Source organism: Simochromis diagramma, unplaced genomic scaffold (assembly GCF_900408965.1).
Source record: "Simochromis diagramma unplaced genomic scaffold, fSimDia1.1 OVJJ01000387.1, whole genome shotgun sequence".
Taxonomy (NCBI): Eukaryota; Metazoa; Chordata; class Actinopteri; order Cichliformes; family Cichlidae; genus Simochromis; species Simochromis diagramma.
The window spans coordinates 385,602-404,581 of NW_024387152.1; the positions used below are offsets into that span (position 1 = coordinate 385,602).

The 18,980-nt window shown below is 40.2% G+C and overlaps 3 protein-coding genes across 6 annotated transcripts in view; all 3 read left to right on the top strand.

The window, feature by feature from the left end:
* The first annotated feature begins 284 nt into the window (after positions 1 to 284).
* Positions 285 to 7,971, top strand: apeh (acylaminoacyl-peptide hydrolase). Of its 3 annotated transcripts, none has more exons than XM_040047965.1 (23): positions 285 to 414; positions 893 to 1,022; positions 1,113 to 1,239; positions 1,340 to 1,427; positions 1,631 to 1,706; positions 1,801 to 1,892; positions 2,274 to 2,348; positions 2,462 to 2,599; positions 2,736 to 2,827; positions 2,933 to 2,973; positions 3,155 to 3,276; positions 3,395 to 3,455; positions 3,545 to 3,642; positions 3,819 to 3,870; positions 4,000 to 4,088; positions 4,226 to 4,364; positions 4,672 to 4,755; positions 5,228 to 5,308; positions 5,899 to 5,987; positions 6,268 to 6,458; positions 7,022 to 7,124; positions 7,213 to 7,319; positions 7,435 to 7,971. In XM_040047965.1, exons 1-23 carry the CDS (start codon positions 403 to 405, stop codon positions 7,538 to 7,540), a joined length of 2,193 nt encoding a protein of 730 aa, XP_039903899.1. In that variant the 5' UTR covers positions 285 to 402; the 3' UTR covers positions 7,541 to 7,971. The 3 variants fall into 3 exon arrangements, with proteins under 3 accessions (XP_039903899.1, XP_039903897.1, XP_039903898.1); XM_040047963.1 differs by lacking the exon at positions 285 to 414 and adding an exon at positions 498 to 762; XM_040047964.1 differs by lacking the exon at positions 285 to 414 and adding an exon at positions 499 to 753.
* A 44-nt stretch (positions 7,972 to 8,015) lies between these two features.
* On the top strand, positions 8,016 to 12,952 carry tlr9 (toll-like receptor 9). 2 transcript variants are annotated; one of them, XM_040047962.1, is made up of 4 exons: positions 8,016 to 8,361; positions 9,054 to 9,367; positions 11,987 to 12,062; positions 12,152 to 12,952. In XM_040047962.1, the coding sequence occupies exons 1-4, from the start codon at positions 8,248 to 8,250 to the stop codon at positions 12,356 to 12,358; spliced, it is 711 nt and encodes a 236-aa protein (XP_039903896.1). In that variant the 5' UTR covers positions 8,016 to 8,247; the 3' UTR covers positions 12,359 to 12,952. The 2 variants fall into 2 exon arrangements, with proteins under 2 accessions (XP_039903896.1, XP_039903895.1); XM_040047961.1 differs by having other exon boundaries at positions 9,054 to 12,062.
* Positions 12,953 to 13,691: 739 nt separating this feature from the next.
* The window catches only part of LOC120743932 (ERC protein 2-like), a 152,791-nt gene continuing 147,502 nt past the window's right edge, over positions 13,692 to 18,980 (top strand). Inside the window, exons 1-2 of the mRNA XM_040047959.1 lie at positions 13,692 to 13,824; positions 15,717 to 16,850. Coding sequence (XP_039903893.1) covers positions 15,987 to 16,850 — 864 coding nt within the window. The 5' untranslated portion in view covers positions 13,692 to 13,824; positions 15,717 to 15,986. The remainder of the gene's footprint in view (positions 13,825 to 15,716; positions 16,851 to 18,980) is intronic.

Here is an 18,980-nt window from a genome sequence, read left to right on the forward strand (position 1 = left end):
TAATTTAACACTATGTAAAGTAGTGTAAAAGCAGTATTAACAGTGCAAGTGGGCATCTAAAAAGTTCCTTACTTGCTGTGTGCTGCTTCCTGTTAAGTATCACAATAGCAATTGTTTTACAAAATAAAAGTATATGCTTAACACCTCTGTTTAGTGAACAGCGTTCTAAGTTGTCGGCAACACATTTTAGAGTGCTTTTATTCGTTTAAAATTAATATGTATTCATTAACTTAATAACGATGCTTTGATTCATTCAGAAACTGTTTATCAAGTTTTTTATTTTATAAGGGGCAGCAGGAAGCGGTAACGTGTACTTTATGGCTCGCTTTGTAGTGGCGCTTTCATGCTTTGTGCCGCTAACTGGTTGATATTTACAGACTAGCGACACACACCGTTGCTATTATGGAGTCACAGGTATGATTTAAGTGGAACTGACGGCTGACGTTAATTATGTGTGGATTTTGTGTCCACAAATCTGTTACTAAATAGGTGCAAATGTGTTGCGGGCGGTAATTACGCTGTCACGATTTTTTTGTAATAACTGACTAACGTTAGCCAGCTTCCGAGTCAAGCTAGCAGTCGGACAGTGATTCAGTTGTTTTCTTCTGCAGGAAGTTCCTGGTCATGTGGATACTGTTAAATCGGACAAATGCTACTCGAAGCAAATAAACTGTTTTAATTGGTTTCTTTGTCGGAGGCATGGGTGTTGCTTTATTTTGACATATGTTTAACATCTGGTTTCCTTTTTTAGCGGTAAATAGTGTGAGTGATAGCCTACAAACTTTACCCTGATGGTTAGCCTCGAAGCAACAAGATGAATAGGGCATTGTTAGCTGTTGGACAGCTTCTGTCACTGAGACGTAATGTGAGTTTTTCTGCTGTGTGCTGTCAGGTGGTAACCAGTGCGAAGGAAATTGCCAAGCTCTATAAAGAGCTCAGCCTCTATCCATCTTTGACCAGAGCAGATGTGGGACCCGTAATCACTTCTCAGTATGGAGGCAAATACAGCAACATTTACACAGGTACACCTAATGTGCTGCACGTAACACGGTCAGATTTGCATGTAATGATGCACGTTAATTATATTTTTATGTGTTTATTTTCTTCTGCAGAATGGAACCAGCGGGATCTGGAGAGGAATGAGACTGTTAAGTTTTGCAGGCAGTACATTGTATTTCACGATGACAAGTCAGTGGTCTACTCTGGAGCCTCGGGAAACTGCACTGAGATCAAAGGAGAGTATGTATCACTTTCATATTTGATCTATTGTTTGGCTACAAATCCTGTCATACTTTCTGAGCAGATACAACAGTATATTCTCATTTGTGTCTCCTGTCAGGGTGCTAAGTAAGGATTCTCCTTCTGGTGAAATGAAGGCAGTTGTCAGAGAATGCACGGTTCAAGGAAAAGATAAACAGTTTCTGGAGGTGTGTGTCTGGCTCAGTGTCAGCACTGAGTTTCACACCTGCTCTTTATTTGTCTTTGTTCCACTTTAGCATTTTATTTCTCCTACTGTGTTGGTCTCTTATTTTCCATGGCAACACCATGGAAAACTGTGTGTTAGCTTACATTAGAAAAAATCGGACTTTAACTTTAACGTTCTTCTACTTACCTGCTTGTGGCCTTTCAGATCTGGAGTAAAAACATCAAGGTGAAGAGCATAGATCTGACAGCCTTAAAGAAGCATGGCAAAGTTTATGAAGATGGTAAGTCATCTTGTTGTAAAATCTTTGGTGTTTGTTGTTTTTCCTAAATATCTTAAATTGAAACTTTTGTGTGTGGGTTATTTTTCATCCTTAGACCAGTTTGGCTGCTTGGTTTGGTCTCACTCTGAGACCCACCTCTTATATGTGGCAGAAAGAAAAAGACCAACAGCAGAATCTTTCTTCCAGGTCTGTTTGTATTAAAACAAATTAAAAAGCATGATATATATGTTGGATTCTGGAAAAATAAAAAAATGAACTAATGACTTTGACATATTTGCACTCACACCAAAGAGATGAAAGTACTCTCAAAAGTCGTTGAATGTCATTGAAAGAAAGCTTACTTTTAAGTCATAAACAATATTGTAAACTTATTAAAAGATAGGTCTTTTTCCTTGCTATTCAAAAGCAAAATCCCATAACAATACTGATTGTTATGCAGTTGCAGTGGAGTGTGTTTACTGTCTCCTCTCTAGAGAGTTAATTCACTGTATAATTGAATGTGAAATAACAGAAATTACTAGTAGTTAATAAGTATTAACCATTCTATGTTCCATATTCTCCTTATAGACTGAGTCTCCAGAGTTGTCTTCTATTGGAGATGAGGACGAGACCTTGAGAACTGAGAAAAAGGAGGCTGTAAAAGTGAATGGAGCTAATATTCCCGAAACTGAAAATATTTTCACAGTTCAAAGGTTTAATTCTGGTCTTAAGTTCTTTTCCTCGTTAGTTTAAATTTTCCCATCTTCTTCCTGCAGGGGGAGCAGTTTGTCTTCCATGAGGACTGGGGAGAGACTTTGGTTAGTAAGAGCTGTCCTGTGCTTTGTGTTTTGGACATCGAGGGAAGCAATGTTTCTGTGTTGGAAGGAGTGCCTGAAGATATCTCACCAGGGCAGGTTAGTACAATAGTTTTTTTTCTTTTTTCCATTTGGTGTATGCTTTTCTTTAATGTTTACACTCTTCAAGTATCCTCATAATATTTTGTTCTTTCTCTCTTTTACTCTTGGTATCACACTGTTTCTGTATTTGCAGGCATTTTGGGCTCCAGGTGACACAGGTGTGGTTTTTGTAGGCTGGTGGCATGAGCCTTTCAGACTTGGCCTCAAGTACTGCCCCAACAGGAGGTGATGACAGTTTACAACGATCAAGTCAGACTGCACAGCTGATCAGTAATAAATACCCTCATAAGCTAATACTGTAAGTCGTTTATGTTTCATTTTCTCTGTCAGGTCATCTTTGTTCTACGTGGATCTTACTGGTGGGAAATGTGGTGAGTGGATTTGTGTTATTTCTATCACTTCAGACCTATTTTATGAACACAAGTTAAGTTGAAGTTATCATATCCAGTTAAGTAGAAATGCAGTTCCACTTATGTTTAATCTATTGTTTTTATGGACCCAGCTGTAAAAGGTTGTTCATGTACATATGTATGTGTTTGTTGTGCCCATCAGAGCAGCTTTCATCAGGCACCAGCGCAGTGTGCTCTCCCAGGCTTAGCCCGGACCAGTGTCGAATTGTCTACCTAGAGTGTTCTGTCTATGGACCACACATGCAGTGCAACAGGCTGTGTATGGTAAAACTGAATCTGGCCTTTTTTCAACCAAATGTGCTAACTTTCCCTTCTTATGAAATTAGCTTTCCTTAAATTTCTGTTCATTGGCTTTGCTCTTGCTTTTCTCTTTTAATACTAGTATGACTGGTATACTAAGAAGACCTCGGTGGTGGTGGATGTCGTGAAGCGACCTGGAGAGGGTAGGGAATACATAGTGGTCACCATTTTTTTTCTGTATATAAAACTGCATATATTTATATTAAAAAACGATTAATGTTTGGCTGTGCAGATGGCTTTACCGGTATCTACAGTTGTCAGTTGTCCCCTCAGTGCTGGTCAGCTGATAGTCAGCGTGTTATTATTTCTTGCCCTCAGCGCAGCCTCAAGGTAAAGTTACTGTCTGGGAAATTTCTTGATATTGTGAGGGGAAAAAATACACATTAAGGGTTAATATCACCTTTTTCATATATATTTCAGTTATTTAACAGTTTGCAAATAACTGAGAATTTTTCATTTGTATGCAAAAAAATTTTTTTATTGTCATATGTTTTTGGTCTTTTTAGGATCTCTTGATGGTGGATATAAGCACAGGGAGCATCACCTCTCTGACTGCAAGTGAGTCACGAGATATACTTAGGGTTTTTAAGTAATTGGTTAGTTAGTTAATAATAATCTATATTGTTCTAGAACCACTTCAGTGTGTGTTTTAAGCTGTTTCTAATGGTGATCATTGTTTGCCTTTAGAGTCTGAGGTTGGTAACTGGTGTCTGCTGAACATAGAGAGAGATCTGATGGTGGTGAACTGCTCTTCTCCCAACAGCCCTCCAAATCTGGTAGGATCAGCATTTTTATTTAGAATAACACACACACACACACACACACACACACACACACACACACACACACACACATATACTGTATACACAGCTGGGGCTGCGTCACTTACATCAGTGCCATTTCTTTTGTACAGATGGTGGGTTTCCTCCCAAGCAGGGAGTCTGAGGAGGATGTAGTCTGGGTTACTCTGGAAGACTCTCCGACGTTGCCAGAAATCGATTGGAAGATTTTGACCTTCACCCCTCCTCCAGACCAAGACAACAGTCAATATCGTAAGATGGTTAATAGCATCTAATCTGAAATCATTGGAGATTGTTTTAAATGTAGTATTTGTCCCTTTTTTTTAATCGAATGAGCCAAACTCTTAAAGTTCAGTCCTTTTTTTTGGTAATCAGTATGCCAGCAGTGCAATTAGTTTCAATGTTGCTATGCTGGATAAAACTAGCTTGGGAATGCTTACTTTAAGTTGGTAAATATTTCTTGAATATTTATAATATTTGGGTTTACACCTCTAAAAACTGTTTTGTCTTTTTTATGTCAGAAAGGCTCACAAACTTCTCTTAAATCTTGCTATTCTAGCGGGCCTTGATTTTGATGCTTTGCTGATCAAACCAAAGGAGGTTAAGGATGGAGTGAAGCTGCCTCTTATCGTCATTCCTCATGGTTTGTTTCTTTAATTTTGATTTTTAAACCATTATTTGTTTTCAGTACAGAGACAAAAATGGGAGTATTTATCAGTTGTTGTGCAATGTTTACTTAGAGAAATATACCAGAAAAGCAGAATCAATATTGTAAATGCTCTGTATTAATAACATACATGAAATACAGCTACATTTGAAAGTAATAACCCTGTGATACTAATCCATTTTGGATTTACTTTTAGGATTGAATCTGTTTTGGGATTTGTTTCCTTTCAGTCGAGAGCTATTGCTGATAAGATTGTGGTTGCTATGACGATAGTGCGCTATTCTGATACCCAAGAATAGTCTTTTATGACACAGCTTGTAGTCCATGCAGAAGTAATACTGTAAATACTGTAACTCTACATGCATATTACTTTCATACCTCACTTGAACTATGGTTTCAAACACTCAGGCAATAGTTTTTAACACAAACTCAATATTTATCTCACTAGGTGGCCCTCACTCAGTGATAGTGGCTGAGTGGGGTCTTTCCGTTGCTGTGCTGTGCAAAATGGGCTTTGCTGTATTACTGGGTAAGTTCTTATAAGAATGTGAAGTAACTAGACCTGCTAAGAGAACAGTCGTCCCTAAATTACTTTAATTTAGACTATGAAAACATGAATGATTCTCTTTCTCTTTAATATTTGGACTGGGGCTTGGAACAGCAAATTCAGGGTTTTTCCTGGCTCAAAATGGGCACTTGTGGGGTGACTACACATGTAGCCATAATTGGTCACCATGTATATAAGGCAAAACATATGCATTAATGTACTTAACACAAGTCTAAGCAGTTGCCTCTTATTTTAGAGAATTTGATAAACAAAAAGTGATTTCATATGTTTATATTAAACTTAGTTCTGGTGATATATTTATAGATGGAAGGCCTCTTTGGTTGGCAATATAGTTTTTTATATATTAGAAAAGTCTGTAATCTGGATTTTGTGTCCAGTCATTTCTGTAGTACTCCCACTTGCTACAAACAAAAATATCCAGCACTAATGGTTTTATTATTGCAAGATTAAAAAAATAACCATGTCACTTTACCATATTACATTATTTACATATCACAGTTATTGTCAGTACATGGATATCCCAATACCCCTCGTTTGCTTTATACTTTTAGTGAACTATCGTGGCTCCATTGGATACGGCCAGGACAATATCCTCTCACTGCTGGGCAATGTTGGCAGCCAGGATGTCAAAGATGTTCAAGTAAGTGTCCCTAACTCTCACAATATTTTTCATGTCATGGTTTTGAATATCTTTACATGCATCCAGTTGTTTGCTGCATGGTGATAGCTTTGTTTACATGACTGAGTTAATTGGTTTCAATATTTAGTGTTTGCAATACATTCTGTTTAAAGCTCACAGCTCATAACACCAGTTCAGTTTTCCCTCCTTTTGCCTTCTTCTCTCCTCCTACTTTTATTTTTGCTTGGTCCATGTGTCTTTGAAATGTTTTACATTTGTTCTCTGCTTTTGTCGCCACCAGTTTGCAGTTGAAAGTGTGCTGAAAAGTAACGACCTCAACGTGCAGAAAGTGGCAGTTTGTGGAGGCTCTCACGGGGGTTTCCTGGCCTGTCATCTGATCGGACAGTACCCAGAATTCTACAAGGCTTGTGTGGCTCGCAACCCTGTCATCAACTTGGCCTCCATGATTGGCAGCACAGACATACCAGACTGGTAGGTCTTGTCATGCACATTCTCACACTTTTGCCCACATTTGTTTATGCATATTTTTAGGGAACTCATACGCAACCGCATAACTGTGGCATTTTAGCAGCGACACTCCTTCTATTCAGTTACGACAGCTGGAAGTAAGAATGGGCAATAAAGCCAAAGACATTGAAAAATTACTGGGGACTGATCCTGTAATTGTAAATCCAATTAAATAAAAGTGCACTTATAGCAAATCTAATATCCTTTGATATATTGCAAACATGGAGCAAGAAAAAAAAGGGGGATCAGTATGTTTTCAAAGATCTCTCATATTAGTGTCACATGAAAATGCCAACAGCTTACATTACACTACTCTAACACAACAGAGGAAGTGCTTTTGAACTTCCAGATCGGACATTTTTCACATCATGCCAAGATTAAAAACGAACATTAACCAAATATCGTTACAATTTATAGCTTGTAATGATATCAGCTTGGAGGGAAGTGTTCAAAATGTACACAAATACAAGAGGAACAGAAAATGGCGCAGTCAAGCAGTCATATTTGTGTTCCTTTTTTTTCTGCAGGTGCATGGTTGAGGCTGGCTATAACTACAGTACAGACTGTCTGCCTGACCCTGCTGTTTGGGAGCAGATGCTGAATAAGTCCCCTATTAGGCATGTTGCACAGGTATAACCTTGAAAATCTCTTGGGTTTGTGGATATGTCTTTGTAAGTGTTGTTGGACAATGAAGCATGAAAGGTGTTTTCTGATCTAGGTAAAGACGCCGGTACTGCTGACCATAGGAGAAGATGACAAGCGTGTACCTAACAAGCAAGGAGTCGAATATTACAAAGCACTCAAAGCAAAGCAGGTTCCAGTTCGGTAAGCGGCCTCCTGAGTAACGTGTTTTATTGCTTATGCCTGATATAAATGGGATAACTGGAGTCTTATTTTTGTCTGTTGTTCATTCAGTAATGCTCTGGTTTGTGTTGCTTAGGTTACTGTGGTACCCAGGGAACAACCACTCTCTTTCCAAGGTGGATGCTGAATCAGATGGCTTTATGAATATCGCTCTGTGGATAATTCAACACCTGAGTCTGTGATGATACATTTCAGATAAAAACACCGTATAGTGATTATGTTGCTGTTGCTGCCATGAAAGGATAGAGTGACACTTTGTGTAAGGGATGTTACGTTCCTGTTTCAAGGACAGTGTGAAGTTCAAACTTAAGCCAAAGCATTAAAAGTGCTCTCCCACCAGAAGGCACTTTGTCTAAACTCTGCTTTACTTGTAATCTTTCTGTGGGTGTGGTGGTTTCCACTGGATGTCCAGTAAGTTTTAACAAAACACTTTTGATTGACAAACATTTTATTGATTGTTATTACTTTATGTAATCTTTACAATCCGTAAAGTCAAGGGCTTTACATCGTGTTGCTTTTGTTAAAGTCAAATCACTTTAGGCAACTTATTTCATATTCAGTCTTTTTAAATCGTTTTGATTTCATTCACCTAATAAAGTAATTGTGAACTCACCGTGGTGTTTGAATTTTTACATGTTACTGATTGAGAGCATTCCTGAAACTAGTACTGAAATCGAATGTCATTTCTTTTTAACAGAAGTTCTAGCTACTTGAGGAAGTCTTTCAGTTTTTTTTCCACCAATAGGAAACCCCCTATGAAGTGATAAAATGTGGCTATTGAATTCAGAAGTGATTGTCATGGGACAAATATTCTTTTGTGAAGTTTTGGGGGGGGGGTTTATCTCCCTTGTGCGTTTAAGAGGTCACATGGTTTGCATCAGACTGCTTTATGCCTGACCACCTGCTTTCACTTCTGCATAATGAAAACTGCTTCTTGTGTGAGCACAGTCATCCTCTTATAACCTGTGCTCTTACGAGCACGATGCATACTTCACGCGCTGTGGTAAGTGACTTTTCATTATATTCTGTTTGAAAGTCATATTTCATTTTAGGAAGTCTGAACTCGCAGTGTAAAGATTTAAGTACGTGTAAACCACCTGATAAGGCTCTTTTAGGTTTATGGTACTGTGTGTAAGTCTTGAGCCACCTCATTGTTTAAAACCGCGCTTGTACGAGTCAATCTTTTTCTCTCACTCTGAACTCTCTTAGACAAGCTTTCTTGTCATTTCAGTGATTTTCAGCCCAGTTCTTGTGTAATCTGGCATACCTCAGCCTTTTCTCCCTGCTTTCCTAACTAAAGAATGGCTACTTGACACCCCCATATTTCTAAAGGGTATGACTTTCAGACACTGTACCACTTCTTCTTTTGTCCTGTTCCTTTAAATGTTTTAAGGACACACAGGGATAAGTCAGTTTTTTACTTAATGGCTCTCAGAGAATCACCCCGTTGATGCAAAAATACTATTTTATACGTGTTTTCTTTGCCATGAAATTGGTTCTTTGTTAAGTTGTCAGTTATGAATCTGTTATTTCATTATCCTTGGAAGCAAAATGTAAAGAAATGAGGGGTTGTCCAAGACTTTTGCACTGTACTGTAGGATGCAGGTGGTGTTAATATTTTATTATGTATATTATATGGTATCCTCAAACTTGTTGTAAGCAACTGAATTTAATTTTGTTGACTTTTTTTTTCAGGCTCTGGTGAAAAATATCCTCATCCTAAGCCAGCTTTTTCCACTGGTGAAGACCATAAATACAAAATTTTTACCATGTGACACCAATCTGAATGAAACTAAAGTTGACTGCAGTGACAGACCACTCAAGCACGTCCCCTTCATTAAGGCTACATCTGTAGCTTACATAGATTTAAGCCGGACTAAGATAAACCGAGTATGGCCGCATGCTTTCACAGGTGTCCCAAATCTGCATACTCTAAAGTTATCGGGCAACTGTCAGCCGGGCAGTCCGAGAGCTCTGGAAGACAGGTCTTGCAGAGTGAAAATCTCCAGGTATGCTTTCAAGCCCCTACTAACACTGAAACATCTGGATTTGTCAGGAAACAGTCTTGCCTACATACCATGGTTACCAGCGAGCCTGGAAGTTCTTCATCTAGAGAACAATCAGATCTTCAACATTATCTACCCTCTAAAGACTCCACATCTCGAAAAGCTCTTCCTCAGCAAGAACTGCTTTTATGCAAACCCGTGCAACCAGTCCTTTTACATCAGTGAAAAGGTTTTTCAAGAGCTCCCCAAACTCAAAAACCTCACATTAGGGTATAATAATTTGACAGCTATCCCTAAAGGACTGCCACTCTCACTGGAGAGTCTGGATTTAAGAGAGAATACAATCACAGAAGTCTTAGAAAAAGCATTTTTCAAAATGACTGCCCTGGAGGACTTAAATTTGGAGTGGAATTGCCAACGTTGTGACCATGCTGCAAGGCCCTGCTTTCCATGCCCACATAATCAGTCTCTAAAGCTACATTCAAACTCCTTTTATTCTGAAAACAGCTCCATTACCATCCTAAGTTTGAGGGGAAACTCTCTGAAAACATTTCCAAAGGACCTTTTCAGACCATTGAAGAAACTGAAAATATTGGACCTCTCTGACAACCTCCTGGCACATGCTATGCAAAATGGGACCTTCTTTAAAGAGCTAACAGGGGTCAAGTGGCTGAGCCTTATCTATAACTATGAACCACTGAAGACTTTTCCAGAACTTAATCTTTCCCCATATTTTAACAACATGTCTGATCTGCAATATCTTCTTCTGAGTGGCAACTTTTTCCTAAAATTTTCTGGTGAAAGCGTTGAAGTCCTCTCCAAGTTAAAAAGTCTAAGAGTTATAGAGCTGAGAATGAATTTCATTAACACTTTTAATATGACATTTCTCAAACAGTTACCCTCTCTAACTTCTGTTGACCTCTCCCAGAACATGCTTAATTTCCTTGAGTGCAGCTCAATTTCACGACCTGGGATTGTGGATGTAAACCTGTATGCAGGCTCTCTTCATAATCAACCTCTCACTCTAATGGATAGAGACGTCACATCTAGAAACAGTGTATGGGAAACAGACCCATTAAATGCTTTGGAAATGTTAGAAGACAGTGTGACAAATATCCCAACACTATCGGGCTTCCAGCACCGAGCAGATGTTCTGGACAAAAGATTTCCAGTAATTACATCACTGTGGGACTTGAGAAATTTTCATTGCAAAGATAAGCTGACATTTGACCTGTCTCAGAATGATATTGTGTACCTTAACAAACATGTGGTTTCAGGCATGGAGAATGCCGTTTGTTTAGACCTTTCCTTCAATTACATGAACCAGGCACTGAGGGGTGGGGTGTTTGAAGGTATGACACATTTAGAGTTTCTTAATTTGTCTTACAATAGGCTTGATCTTTATTATAATGATGCTTTCAGGGAACTTAATTCATCTCTGAAGATATTAGATATCAGTAACAATGACTTTCATTTCAATATGAGGGGCATGGGCCATCGTTTTGAGTTCCTTGAAAATTTGAATCAATTGGAAGCTCTAAGTCTGGCAAACAATGCTATTGGGATGCGAATCAACCAAAGGCTGATTTGCAATTCTTTGAAGTACTTTGACTTCTCTGGAAATCACCTGAACATCATGTGGGACTCTGACAACAACAAGTACACTAATTTCTTCCAGAACCTGACAAATCTAACCTACCTGGACATCTCCAACAACCATTTAAAATCGCTCTCATCTGAAGTGCTGAGTAACCTCCCAAGTAGCCTTAGGGCTCTCATCGTCAGCAGCAATTCTCTAAACTATTTCCCATGGCTAAACATCTCTGCACTTACCAGTTTACATTATCTGAACCTGAATCACAACTTCCTTTACAAACTGCCAAATTATGCAGTAATATTTGGGGTCAATTTTACCTTCCTGGACCTCAGTCACAATCGGCTCAGTTATATTCCTGAAGATTTCTTTAATAACGCAAAGTCCCTAAAACATTTGTATCTCAGTCACAATCAGATCAAAGAGTTGAACCGGGAGCATCTTCCTGTCCTCTTTAAAAATGGCACTCGCCTTGAGAATCTCACCCTGCATGCCAACCCCTTCAAATGTGACTGCAATACCTCCTGGCTTGCTGACTTCTTGAGTACTACACCGGTACACATTCCTTATCTGACCACAGATGTACGGTGTGAATTCCCAGAGTCTCAGCAGGGTGAGAGCATACTGTCCATGGACCAGCGTTCTTGCCAGGACATATATGGTAGTGTAGCCTTTGTTGCCTGTTCATTTATGACTCTGGTGTTTACTGTTCTTCCTTTACTGAAGCACCTCTATGGCTGGGATATGTGGTATTGCCTGCAAGTGCTCTGGGCTGGACACAAAGGCTACTCCCAGATAGCTGGGACCGATTCGCATTATCAATATGATGCCTTTGTGGTGTTTGACACCAGTAACCAGGCTGTGAGGGACTGGGTTTACAACGAGTTAACTGTCAATCTGGAGAACTCTGGTCACAGGAGGTTTTGTCTATGCTTAGAAGAAAGGGACTGGATTCCTGGGCTGTCATGTATAGAGAATCTTCATAATGCAGTATACAGGAGTGTGAAAACCATTTTTGTGCTGTCCAGAGGTGTTAACGGAAATGTGAATGGTGTGATCCGCCAGGCCTTCTTCATGGTTCAACAGAGGCTTCTGGATGAGAAGGTAAAGTAGTAAAATCAGCCTGTATATTTTCACAAATTTTGTAACTTAACCCACAATCCTAAAATTATCCCTAATTCTGTCTCGAAAAGGTGGACGTAGCTGTGCTGGTTCTGATGGATAAGATTTTTCCCAAACTGAAGTACCTTCAGCTGAGAAAACGATTGTGCAGAAAGTCTGTGTTGTCATGGCCCCATCACCCATGTGCTCAACCCCTTTTCTGGAATCAAATGAGAATGGCGTTGTCATCAGATAACCTCAAATTTTATGACAACAACATGAGTGAAAGTTTTATATAACCTACTTTTACATGCTAGCAGAGACAATCATGATTTCAAAGATCTTCCTCCTTCATATCGCTAAATATTAACAAACTTGACCTTCCATTAACATGCTGTCACATACATTTGGTTGGTGTTATAATTTTATTAACTCTTCCATATATATGTTATATATATTGTTCTTATTCCTCTGTTGTTTTATTTAAAAATTGGTTTCTCTGGGACGTTATTTGTTGTTATTGTTATTATGATCATTTGGATGTATTAGCTTAAATTTTCCTGATTTGTTTTATTTTCCTTTGCCGAATCCAGTGGTTTACAACACCTGTATTTGTATTTGCAGAAAATAATATCAGCTTTCCTTTCCGTTAAATTTTGTCAGACGGAAGAACTTTTGATTGCGTTTGTTTAGCATCTTAACCTGTAATTTACCCATTTTATTATATGTACTTTGCTCCACACGCTTAAAGTCATTCATTACTTTTTATGCAATCACGATGCGTGGGCGACACAATCCCATGGCATATCTGCTATAGGCTTGCGTGAATGCACACACTTTGGTGTACTGCTTATCAAATATAATATTTGTCTTCAGACCACATTCACGTTTGGGTTGCAACATTAACTAAAGCAACGATATAAGACAGCTTGACTTGATTTCCCTTGAGTGGCTTGATTTCATAAATACCAGCAACACTGAGCACTCCGCCGTCTACAGAATTTTACTTCTCTTCTGTTATGTTAAGGGAGGAAATGAAACCAGCACTTGTTGCAGGTTACAGATCACTAAGGACTTCATTATCACCTACTTAAATGATCTATTTTTTCTGTTTGTTTAATGAGAAAACAAAATCATGTCATGTTTTCATCGTCTCGGTACTCTAGCTTGGCGGGATCTCTTTTCTGAGACCGAAACCAGGACCAAATACAGTTATAGTTACTCACTGTAATTTCTGGTTTATGGTCTGTTGAATGCAAAATAGGATCGTGCCGAACAGCTGCACTTCCCCGATACACTTCAAAGAGCTCCTAACTGCACTGTCACAAGTCACCACATTTGTATTCCAGAATAGCCCGGTTTTACCCAATCACATGGTGTGATCTTAAATTATGTTTCTACATCTACTTCAAGCAAACTCACTTTTGTCTGTGTGGGCTCTTTTGTTTAAAAAACCCAACAGTATTAAGTTCCAGCTGCTGTGTAGTAAAGGGAATTTCAGAGCTTTGGCTTTGCGTAATACCTTCCAAGTACCATTCCCAATTCATGATTCATAGGTATATGAAAAACAGGAAACCACCCAATCATGGCTCTTCGCGCTGCCCCACCACGGCGCTTCGTCGCGCACGCGCCAGCTGGGAGAGCGCGCCCACGCGGACCCGATGGCAGTACAGGTCATGAGCTGAGCTGCTGAGATCATGGAGCCTGCGCCGAGGTCGGACAGGGTACTGATGGGACTTTACAGTGATGGAGAGGTACCTGTACGGTAAGCTCGGGCAAACATTTGGGTGCGCGCCTGGACTTTGTCGAATTATTAAAAAATAAATAAATCCAACATGAAAACATTATTTCAACAAATTAAACTGTGTGCTTTTAGTTTTAGCGGCAGATTAATTATTATGTAAGGTACGAGTCCGAACTCATGTAGCCGTGTGCATACGAGCAAGAAACTAATCCGTCATGCGGTGGTCATAGTAGAATTATGCTCCGTCTCTGTCGAGGCTGCCCAATCACATGCACAGCGACAGTTTTACTCGTGCCACGCATGGAATACGGTTAGGTCTGCTCGGTAGTTTTTCCATTGAGGTGGCAGGATGTTGAGCTCCAGGAAAAGCCTTCCAAAGGATTGTAAATTATCATCCGGAACAACCGATCTATGCCGTTGCAGTTTGGGCGGTGATTCGACTTTTCTCTTCGCAGCAACAGCTGGCTGCAAACTCAGAAGTAAGTGCAGCGGCTTGTGGACCGAAATGAAGTGAGGCGTTGTCTACTTTATTTCAGAATTCCGCTCTTCCTTCATCTGTCCTTTCTCATTCTGCCGCTATGGTTTGACGTGGGAGCGTGCAGCTGCGTAAACTTGGCGCGTCTCCATGAATATGGACCAGTGACTTGTGATACCTCCATCTTAATGCGAATAATGCAAAAGGGCAAAGCTTATAATAGTAGCTTACCAAGCTACCTTGAGTAGAATTTAGAATTGTTTAGAGCCTGTTTGTAATTTTATTAGAATATCTAATTAATAGAATAACAATATTTACTAATTATTGGCCACATTCCTCCACTGATATACCAGAAGTACACACAAATGGGTACCACTGAAGGTTCATGACGCTAACTTCATTGTCTCCACAGTGGATAAGGGATTGACAGCTATGTTATGACTGACAAGAACACTTAGCCAATCGCTCAGTTGAATCCTGTGTAGTGAGTCCCAGCACCCAATCCTCATGGATTAGAGGAGGGATTATGATGTGGATTTGCCTCTGCAGATTTGCAGACAGGCCCCCATTGTGGACTAGGATGATGCTGGGGTGCACTTACTTTGATATGGATATAGTTTTAACATGTACTACGGTGTCTATTTCTCTCCAGTTTTAGCTGGAGCCTGAGGTACAGGTATGTCGACAGCCTAGCAAAGCATAATGACAAATTTGCAATTGCACCTGAGGGACAGTTGGTAAAAATTGTTGCATTTTCCTATGTTCACTGCAGATTACACAATTTTGTTTTCCCTGCAGGTTAGAATCCCAGTACTTTGCAATAACTAGAGTTAGTGCTGTCCATGGTGCTGAAATGGTCATACTGGTCCATCTTCTTCCTTTTTTTTAATATTCTTTCACCATCTACTGTGGTGACTGAGACTGTGGGAGGTTTTCTAAATATAATGAGCGAGAGTGTAGAAGTAGCCTGTAGTATACTGCACCACTAATGTGCAGTCTGCTTAGAGACATTTCTTTCCTGTCCTCACATTGTCACTCTCCCCTAATAAGGAAGAGCGAGGATTAGGGAGTACTTTAGCAATTGTAAGTCAAGTTGTAAAGCACTTTGGTCCGAACTCTTTTCCTGAAGAAGCACACTAATCCTGTACCTTTGTGTAAAAGGTTCTCTGGGGAATTAAATGTTTAATTTCTTTAAAATGTTCATTAAATAATTACCACAAACCATGAATTACATCAGCCTGGCTGTGACCAGAAGTACAGTTGACAGTATTGTTTGTTATATAGGTGTTGCTTCTAATGCTTGGTGTTGATTAGGTAGTTCTTGATTTAAATCATTGGTGTAATTTTATTTAGGTTGTACAGCTGCTTGTGTTGATGCAACCTTTAACTGCCAAATCAAATTGGTTTTAAATGATTTGTCTCACTTTCACCTTTTTAGAATCCATGATGTCCTGCACTGTAGCTGAAATTACAAGACCACTGACCTGTGTGTCTGGGAGACCTGCTGCCAACAGTGACTGCTGCTTTCCTCAAATAGGACTAAATAAAAGTCAGCCTCAAGCCCTAAACAATCAGCCATGGACAGGTGAAAACTGAGAGGCCAGTACGTGGCCTTTACTTACTCTGTTATCCACAAAGGACATGAGCATATTCTCAGCTTTAACAGTTTCTTTTCAGATGTTGTATTTTGCCATGTAAAAAAAAAAAGATGCCTTTAAATATTAGAGCCAAGCCCACACAGAGCAAGCTTTCTGCTGCTGCAAAAGGTAGTGGGCACACCGATGGCAACTCATCTCATTCACGTTTCTCAAGGTCCCCTAAACACGGGAAAGGCAAACAGGCTGTAAGCTCAGCACCAGGGGCCCGTTCAGGGTTAGAACCAGGCTCTGTGTCAGGAGGTGTGCCTGCAACACCATCTAAACTGACTGGGGGACAAGGGTCAGCGTCAAGGCCAGGTTCAAAAATCAAAGCTGAGCCAGAAGCAGGCAAAGGGTCAACGCGTGGTTCAGCGACAGCACCAGGGGGTAAAACCTTGTCTATGGAGAATATTCAGTCTTTGAGTGCTGCATATGCCACATCAGGTACTATGTATCCCAGTGAGCGGGAGTCCTTGGAACCCTCTGGTGGGTACCCCAAAGGCACCATGACACTAGGTAGAAGTACCAGCCGCTCCTCCTACACTGGCCGGACGACAGCTACGGGAAGCAGCCCAAACATCACATCTTCTGGGATGCATCACTTGTCAGATCCTTGTGGAGACCAGAGTTTTCTTTCTGGAGGGACTTCTAGTTTACGGCGGCAGTCTGGAAGACTCACACAGATAATGAATTCGACTGGACGTGGAGAGATTTCCACATTTGATCTCCATTCTCAGCTGAGGGATCTGCAGAGAGAGAACAACAACCTGCGAAGAGAACTGGAAGGAGGTAGGGATGGAAGGACAGGCCCCAGCATGAACAGCGTCAACTTTTGGAGCCCAGATGTAAAGAGAGAAAAGGGCGTGAGGCGAGAGGAGGGAGTGAGGAGCTCCATTGTGAAAGACCAGCACAGGACAAACCAAGAAGATTTGCAGGTGAGCTTGTTTCAAAAATAGCTGCATAAAAAAAACAGACATTTTCTCCACTAAACACAACTGTGTGATACTGTTACTTCACATTAAAGGTTCTCAGTGTAACACCCATAAAACTGTTGCTGTTATTGATGGCGAACGTCTGCCAGTCTTGCTTGTGGCTAGTGTTAGCACTTGCCAAATCAGCAATGGAGACATACATGACACAGGTCTACACTGATGTGTTGGCTAATTGCCCCTGCCTTCCATCGCCCACAGCTCGTACTGTAGAAAGCAATTTTTACTTAAATCTTTGGTTTGTACTGTTACATAATTCAGTATTGGCTAAATTCAACACTGTTTAACATATTACATAAGCTTGGGTCATATTAGCTGCTGAAGTCATTTGGCAAGGTAGGAAACTAGCATTTTATAATTTGTTAGCTGTGATGCAGGGGTGTCAAACTCTAATCCTAAGTGGGCTGGATCACTAAATGTCAGGCCAGGTCAGATTTGACCCTTTGTCAGGTCATTTAGCTGTGACGTTAGCAGGGTGACAAGCACAGGTTAGCCAGCTAGCTTTAACTTAACTGCATGAATCTGGGGATGCTAAGTTTGTAGCATGACCTTATTTAAGCCACAAAACCAGACAGGGGTCCCATGAATTAAATGCCATGCCTCAGTCACATCCTCTTTTGGCCAAGGTTACTCGAGCTTTCTTATTAGGTAATTATTTAACACTGGTTGACCTGCTAACATGGATTAACTGAGGTCTTAGTTCTTTAAAATGACACTCTTTAAAAAAGCCTGAATGGAGTGTCTGCTCGCACACTCCATTCAGGCTCTTTGTGCTGACCCACCCATTTCCTCTGCATATCATGCCCCTCACTTCACTTCATACCTTTTGTTTCTGACTTCAAGGTTGCACTGAAAGGCGTCTGTGCAGTTCATTTATAATGATGTTTGCGAGGCTCCCTGTGTTACCATGGGAACGTGCACTAGTGGCATCCACTCCAAGTTTCTAAAACCCTCACATCTACTCCTGAAGAGACAGTGACTAGTCCTGTCCTGTGTCACCTGTCCCTGGAGTGTGGTCCATTCAGTTCGAGGCATTATCCATTTGTCTGCCTCACTGAACAGCTACTGGATCGTATCTATTATCCCTTTATCTGAATTCTTTGTGTTTTTCATCCTGACAGTATCTCCATTTGCTTTTTAAGCTTTTTTTCCCTTCACGTGTCTGTTTTTCTGATGGAAACACCTTAAAAGTCGTTGTATTCAACATGAAACTCATCTAGAGTCTCTCACGCTAAGAAACCGCTTTAGCAACTCCACTCCCAAATTTTTGTATTGTTCTTTTAACCAAGCATGCAAAAACCTTGATCATATCTTCCATGTCTCCCATCTGACTCCTCCTTCTTGTAACCAAGGAGCCACCTCTGCATTCATATTTATAGCTTTTTTCATCGCACATTGTCACAGAGTGTGAGGACACTGTGACACATACACGCACACCTACACACGCATACACACATTCTTCTCATTTCGAAAGCAGCAAACTTTATAAAATAAAGCAGACTGTGTTATTTGCACAAGTCACGCTGCAGCACCCTGCCCTCAAGTGAAGCTCGTAGAAGTTAATATAAAGAAAATGCTCATTAGCTGTTTGCTGGAGCAAACCTTTGGGCTTGATCACGCCCTGATTTTTAATTTGTACAGTATTTTTCTCGTGAGCGCAATAATAACTTTAAAAAACCTGTCGCCTTGTTCTGTCTTACTCTTACTTGCGCTGTCCCCGAGCAGCTACTGATGCACACACCTAATTAAGCTTTACCTCATCACAGTTTTCAGTCCTGACTAGTTATGAAATTCCTCTTTTTGTCTCTCCCTCTTGACCTTTACTATAACTCATAAGGCTCACAGCCCACATAAAATATAACATGTAAAATGTGAAAAAGACTTATTTTAAAAAAACCCTGCTTTTAGAGAAAAAAAGCAGCTGTATCACAGGGAAGATGTTATTCTTAAGCTTGCTAATCTCCCGTATCGCCGCCGTCTCCCCTCCCTTCTTTCAGCCTGTCACTTTCCACCTTTTTTCTTCATTTCCCCTGGATATTTTCTTTCTTTCCTTCTTTGCTCTTTGAGAGACTGTGG